The following is a 7,616-nucleotide window of genomic DNA, read 5'->3' on the forward strand; positions in this document are numbered from 1 at the left end:
GATGTGGATTGAAGACTTTGCATTTTCATATTATTTAGAGGTACTACATTCCTGTTTGGTGGAACAAAACAACACTGGAAACTTTAAAATGCTCATTAATTTAACAAGTGAATGATTTTGAGCACCACCTGTGTGCTTGACAATATTCTTCATTTTACAGGTGCAGATATTGACCTTTCTCTCATGAAACAACAAGAAACTTGGCAAATATTATGGTACACGAGGTTATCAAGTATGAATGGTCTAGAGGGCTGATGAGCATAATATCTTTTCCCTCATCAGTGTATCATCTAGGATGATTGAATAGAAATTCCAAGATGGAGAAAGGAAAGGATATCAAACATTTGTTTTTTCTTCTAGATGAAGTCAGGTTGAGGGACTCTGTGCAACCCCGTAGACGGCAGCCCACCAGGCTCCCCCGTCCCTGGGTTTCTCCAGGCAAGAACACTGGAGTGGGTTGCCATTTCCTTCTCCAATGCATGAAAGTGAAAAGTGAAAGTGAAGTCGCTCAGTCGTGTCCGACTCTTAGCGACCTCATGGACTGCAGCCCACCAGGCTCCTCCATCCATGGATTTTCCAGGCAAGAGTACTGGAGTGCGGTGTCATTGAGGGAAGCAGCTCTTAAAAACTGGTTGACTTTTTCAGGGATTAGAAAATATAATTCTTACAGGGATAATATTTTAATTAAAAAATGCCTCTTTGCAGGTGCATCACTAAGATTGTTTGCAGCTAAAAGGAAAACTCTGCCCTCTATCTGGTGGACTGAAACCTCCCCATCAACTTTTTTAGTGAACATAGAACTTCTTTGTTTCTAAGACTGTATGCAAGAGGGTTCAGGAGAGGGGTAAGGACAGTCCCAAAGAGAAAGAGACCCTGGTTCAACTTTGGAGTCTTGGCAGAACCAGGCCTCATGTAGATGCACATACCTGGACCAAAATAGAGACCCACCACACAGAGATGAGAGGAGCAAGTGGCCAGAGTCTTGTTCCTGCCTTCTGGGGAGTTCATTCGGAGTACAGCAAGGAAGATGAGAATGTAGGAGGACAAGATGAGAGATAAGGGCAGCAGCAGGACTAGGATGCTTGTCACCACTACAGCCTTCTCATAGGCTGAGATGTCCTCACAGACAATCCTAAGAACAGCCATGACTTCACAGAAAAAGTGAGGAATCTCTCTGGGGCTGCAGATATGAAAATGTAAGATGAAAGCAGTGTGGCCAAAGGAAGTAAGGGCACCTCCAGCCCAAGACATGGCAGCCACCTGCCAGCACATCCTAGGATTCATGATGACAGGGTACCGCAGGGGATTGCAGATAGCCACATAGCGATCAAAACACATGACAGTTATAAGGATGCATTCTCCAATGGCTACTGTCAGCGAGAAAAAGATTTGAGTCCCACAAGCCAGGAATGAGATGCTTTGCCATCCAGAGAAGAAGTTGGCCACCATCTTGGGTATGATGCTAGAGGTCAAAGTCAAATCCATTAAGGAGAGCTGACTGAGCAGGAAGTACATGGGAGTATGGAGCCGGGAATCCAACCAAATGAGGAGGACCAGAAGAGTGTTGCCAATGAAGGCAGCCATGTAGATGAGGAGAACAATGGAAACCAAAGCTGTGGTGTATCTAAATTCAGGGAAGAATCCCAGGAGGATGAAATTTGTGGATTCTGTCTCATTCCCTCCCCACATGGCTCTCTGCGATGACAACACAAAGGGAGGAGATTTAAAAAAAAAAAAAAAAGTCAGTCCTGAAACAGTTTTTTAAAGTTTGTTTAAAATAATTTATAACAAAAATGACAAGCATAAAGTGTTTATCCATGATTATCTGCATCAATTCTTAACATTTTTTTTCAGTAACCCCGAACCACGATCTAATGTACTTTAGAAACCAGAGTGTAAGTTTTTAAATATGACTCATTATCATTAATGTTTGAAATATATTTTCTTATATTAAGAACAATTTTTGATCATTACAGTTTTTTCTTTAGAATGATAATGTTTGTTACTGGGTTGAGAAATCACAATCACCACTTGCACATTTTCAGTTTTTTGCTGTTTTTAGAAAATGATGATATTTCCATTTTTATCTTTTCAATGATTTTCTTAGCAATATTTCTGAGGAATAATTTACATTTATTTCCAGGTCATATAATATAGTATTTATTTGCTCATGAAAAATAGTACTAATTTAATTTATACAAGGATTTAAAACATTTTTAAATGCTCCTGCTTAATCAAAGCTTCTGGCCTTGGGCATTATAAACATACAAATAAACTGGTCATTAGGACTGTGTTTTGTGTTATGTACATTTAAGGTTATTTTAAGCTTTTAATGTAATCGACCCTTCTTTATACTCTGGCAAATAAATGCATTATATCTACATGGTTTCGATACAATAAATTCATACCAAGTATCAATAAGGGAAAAAGGTATTTCTACATGAACTAGCAGGGTTCCTGATATTGTAAAATTCATATTACCTAAAATTTTAGTTACAGTATTTATGTGCATGATCGACACAGAGAAATTTTAGGGCTCCTTTCTCTCAGGCTTAGGAACTTTTTCTTTTAAGACTCTCTGAGCTGTGTACAATCCTTCTCCTTGATACCTGTATAACCCTTTAAATTCCTAGACATACTCCTGCTGGGGTTACAAGAGGACTTTACTCATCTCTACTGAGATTCATAGGGCTTAGTTACAAAAACCTGACCAAACAGTATAAGGATGGGAAAACTGTAAACAAGTACTCATGAAAATAGTTTTAAAAATTCTAAAAAAGATCAAAGTGACTCTAACAGTGTATTAAAGCCTCATAATTGTCCAAATTTAATGTAAGCACAATTAACATTAGATTGTTTATAAAGTAAGAATGGATGTGTCTAAGCATTTGAACAGATTAAAGAAAAAGTATACACATTAGAACAAAAACTTGATAAAATTAATTACTAAATACTGATTTAAAATCCATCCTAACTATTAATAACTAGTAGTAGAATAAGATATTCTAACATCCTATTGTATTACTTTCCTGCCAATATGTGACATTCATTTGTTAATGGAATTACTGAAAATATTATCTCTAAGGAGCTTCCCTGGTGGCTCAGATGGTAAAGCGCCTGCCTGCAATGCGGGAGACCTGGGTTCTATCCCTGGGTTGGGAAGATCTCCTGGAGAAGGAAATGGCAACCCACACCAGTACTCTTACCTGGAGAATCCCATGGATGGAGGAGCCTGGCAGGCTACAGTCCATGGACTCGCATAGAGTTGGACACGACTGAGTGACTTCACTTTCACTTTTCACTATCTCTGAGGGGCTTCTCAGGTGGCTCAGTGGTAAAGAATCTGCCAGCCAATGCTGGAGACGCAGGAGATGCCAGTTCGATCACTGGGTAGGGAAGATCCCCTAGAGGAGGAAGTGGCAACTCGCTCCAAAATTCTTCCCTGGAAGATTCCATGGACAGAGGAGCTTGTTGGACTACGGTCCATGGGGTCACAAAGAGTCTGACACAACTGAGTGACTGAGCACACACACACATCATCTCTAAATTGTTAAGCTAATTCTTTCTTCACAGGTGTGCACTGTATATTTGTCAACATTAACAGCAAGATCCAGGTTTCCTTTACTTTTTGCAAGAAGTCTTTTTGCAGAGAGTCTTTCTCCCTCTAACACAACATTCCTTTCTCAGAAACAGTGAACTCAAACATTAGGTCCTTGTATACAACTCAATGGACATGAGTTTGAGCAAGCTTCAGGAGATAATGAAGGACAGGGAAGCCAGGTGTGCTGCAGTCCACGGGGTCACAAAGAGTCGGACACAACTGAGTGACTGAACAACAATACATTTCTAATCTTGTGCAATTTGACCTCAACTCCTTGCTTCCATCCAGATATTGATTTAAATTTGTTCATCAAAAATGATAATAAGTTTTTAATGCAGAAATTCTGATAACAAAAATGGTCTAAGTCTGTTCTCCCATTGATTAATCACTGCTGCTGCTGCTGCTAAGTCACTTCAGTTGTGACCGACTCTGTGCGACCCCATTGACAGCAGCCCACCAGGCTCCCCTGTCCCTGGGATTCTCCAGGCAAGAACACTGGAGTGGGTTGCCATTTCCTTCTCCAATGCATGAAAGTAAAAAGTGAAAGTGAAGTCGTGCAGTCGTGTCCGACTCTTAGCGACCCCATGGACTGCAGCCCACCAGGCTCCACCATCCATGGGATTTTCCAGGTAAAAGTACTGGAGTGGGGTGCCATTTCCTTCTCCAATGCGTGAAAGTGAAGTCGCTCAGCCGTGTCCGACTCTTAGCGACCCCATGGACTGCAGCCTACCAGGCTCCTCTGTCCATGGGATTTTCCAGGCAAGAGTACTGGAGTGGGGTGCCATTGCCTTCTCCGATCAATCACTAAAAGGCTTCATTTCTTGTGAAGAACTAGCTGAACTCTGTGGGTTGGCACTGCCAGATTGAGACATCTATCTTTACATATCCACCTTTTATTCGAGCATACCATTTTGATCACCTTCAAACCAAGAAATCACAGTTAATCAGGGCCTTTCTCCTGGGTGAATGTCTTGAAGGGTTAGCCTGATTTTAGATGTGGACAGTTTAAGATTTAAAAAAGTAAATTTAATAACAAAAATGGTCAACGTTTATCTTATTCTCTCCTGCCTTAAAGGGAGCCTTCGTGCAGTCAGGGCACTGTATGTGGTTCATCTAGAGTCATCAGATGGTGAGAAACTGAGATTTCAGACTGGCCAGATCTTTGAAAATTTTCTGACTTTGTAAATAAGAAAGCAGGGTTCTGTGATGTAAGTGCTTGTTACACATCATCCCATTTCTAGCACAGGTGCTGCTTTCCTACTTGGCTAGGTTCCATTATAAACTCTCACTCCAAATTCCATTCATCGCAGTCTGAATTTAAACCTATATTTCATCATTGTTGCGGTTACATGTGTTAATATGTATCTCATGTTAATATGTATCTTAAGTCATAAAATTTGTGATGGAAGGAACTGTATTTGCTAAGTTCCACCTTTTCTCTCTAGATCTGACATGTTGCCTTCAGTGAAAATAAATTAGATACACTATCAATTCAGGATTGGAATACAGGTCTTAGAACTCTGGATTTAATTCCTGTATCAAAAAAGAAGCTTACAGGACAAAAACCATTTTTCTACCTAACAGCATTATTTTGTTGCTTTTATGATCCCTCATTGACTTCAGAGCATTTGGCAGCATTTTATCTGGTTGAACTATATGGGAAGAGGTTCATCATTTCTATGTCCACTTGAGAAATAATATGCATAAATGACTAAAGGACATACAACTTTGCTAGTCACATAGTTAAATAACACTTTCTTACTGCTTAATAGTTATCTACTTAACAAGATTGAACCCTACAAATATTATTTACAAATAACTATAGAATTAACATTAGGAATGGATTTTTTACAACCAGAAAAAATTGGATTCTCTGTCAAGATGCTTACCTTGAATTTGTGCTCAGTCATAAGATCTTACAAAGTATAAAGTATTAAAAATTCCTTTGGCCCAGTGACTCTGATTATACCGTTTAAAAAGACAAGTAAACTATTCAGTAGGAAAAGATAGGTAATTGGGTATATCTTGATAAGCTGTCTCTCCTCAGCCTAAGTTGTAAGCAGAACTGGAATCTCCCTAATTCCTCAGTGGCCTGGGATTTAGCGTAGAGTGGCCAGTCACTCTGAGCATTGCTGCTTCCTGACTCAGCCCCACCAACTGCTCATTAAGGGTTGAGGTGCCCAGGTGTAGTGGCCTAAAGGAATCTTCTCTCCAGGATATAATTAGTGTTTTTTAAAACTATCCACTAACTACATACTCTGAATTGTTTGTTTGTTTTCCTGTCAACATCACCATCATTTCCTCTAAATTCCAACTTGTACTTTTCTTTTACTTTTAATCATTAATTTCATACAACCATTAAGTAACCAATATTGATTTCTCTTTTCTAACAATTCTTATTTTCTCCTTCATTTCTGTTCATAGGACCCTCACTCTAGACCTATTTCCCCTGTGTAGAATATCACTTTTTCTTATCTTCTTAGCTAAATTCTCCCTTTTCTTCAAGGTCAGATTTAAGTCTTATCTCTGCATCAAAATCTACCTTTATTTCCACAGTGAATACCAGCATGTTTTCATTAGTTAATTACAGCTCTCTCTCTCTCCCTTGGCTTATCATACCTACATCACACTGTAAATGATTTTTTCCAACTCCCTTACAATTAACAGTGGGAATAAAGCTATGGAAGCCTAGGATTTTGCCTCAGTCCTCATTATGTTCCCTCCTTTTTTGTCCCTCTTTTTCATAAATTATCTTTTTCTTAGTAGGCACTGACTTAACAGTATTAATTAAATTTATGTTTCATTAAAATCAACAAAAGCTGTACTATATGCTGAGAACTGAAGTGGAAAAATAATAAATGCAGTAAGATCTGATCAAGTAGGGAAACTGATTTATGAAAAAAAGAGAGATTATGATATGACCGATTAGTACCACAACAAAATTATGTAGAAATTGCTATGGTTCCACAAGTGAGGGAGGATTAAGTTGTCTAGATAGATAATTGGTAGATGATTAAAGGATGGTTTCATGTGTGTAATAACATCTGAATTGAATTTTAAAGAATAAGTAGGAATGAATGAAAGTAGAAATGAGGAAAATTTAAGCATGGGAAGCTATTTAAGCATGGGAAGCTATTTCAGAGCAGATGGACTAACATGGTTTTTATGGAAAAACTTAATCATCCGTAATTTTGATGGATATAGAAGCTGTAGGAATGGACAGGGAATGATGATAGAATATAGAAAGAGGCTCAAATGTATACTCAGCTTAGGGGAAGTGAGTATGATCTTGGCACTAAATTATTGTACACCCCGACCAAAGGGAGAAGCTTTTATGATTAACAGGTATTATGAAATAAAAGACAGGTATTAGAATAATCAACATACTTAAATGGCCACATAATTGAAGACAGACACAGCAAGGGCCTTGAAGAATTTAAGGAAATGTGGAAACATCTTGTGTTTGGAGAATTCTGTGCCTTTTCATACTCTCCTCTGCTCTTCTTTTCCTCACACTCAACTTTGTTGCTTCTGTCCACAATTGCTTTTGACCTCCAATCAATTATTTTGGCCATGAGAATTTATCAGGCAAAGTTTTTGGATACTTTCCTTCTAAATATGAATTCAAATAGGTTCTTGATCAAAAAAAATTAAACTGGTTCATCAAACTACACACTTTTAATAGACCATAATACTTTAAAATAAACTTTTATTTTCTGAAAAGTTCTTGATTTACAGAGAAGTTGTAAAGATAATACAGAGAGTTCTCATAAATTCCTCACCATGTTTTCATCTTTCTTGACATTTTATTGCTGTTCAGTTGCTAAACTGTATCCTACTCTTTGTGACCCCATAGACTGCAGCACACCAAGCTTTCCTATCCTTCAATATCTCTGAGTTTGCTCAAACTCATGTCCATTGAATTGATGATGCCATCCAACCATCTCATGTTCTGTCACCCCCTTCTCCTCCTGCCTCAATCTTTCCGAGCATCAGGGTTTTTTCTCAGTGAGTC

General features: G+C 38.5%; 1 protein-coding gene across 1 annotated transcript; it reads right to left on the minus strand.

Annotated features, from left to right (window-relative positions):
* Window positions 1-617: 617 nt before the first annotated feature.
* LOC147369263 (olfactory receptor 2M5-like) lies at window positions 618-1,757 on the minus strand. Its single transcript, XM_086411196.1, has one exon. It carries the CDS (start codon window positions 1,687-1,689, stop codon window positions 751-753), a length of 939 nt encoding a protein of 312 aa, XP_086267322.1. The 5' UTR covers window positions 1,690-1,757; the 3' UTR covers window positions 618-750.
* Between the last annotated feature and the right edge of the window lie 5,859 nt (window positions 1,758-7,616).

Source organism: Bos grunniens, chromosome 7 (assembly GCF_055505025.1).
Source record: "Bos grunniens cultivar Pamir isolate PY7600 chromosome 7, Bosgru_T2T1.0, whole genome shotgun sequence".
Lineage (NCBI taxonomy): Eukaryota > Metazoa > Chordata > Mammalia > Artiodactyla > Bovidae > Bos > Bos grunniens.

Coding starts and splice junctions, on each gene's coding strand:
- LOC147369263 (XM_086411196.1), bottom strand. CDS start 1,689: ATGTGGGGAGGGAATGAGACAGAATCCACAAATTTCATCCTCCTGGGA.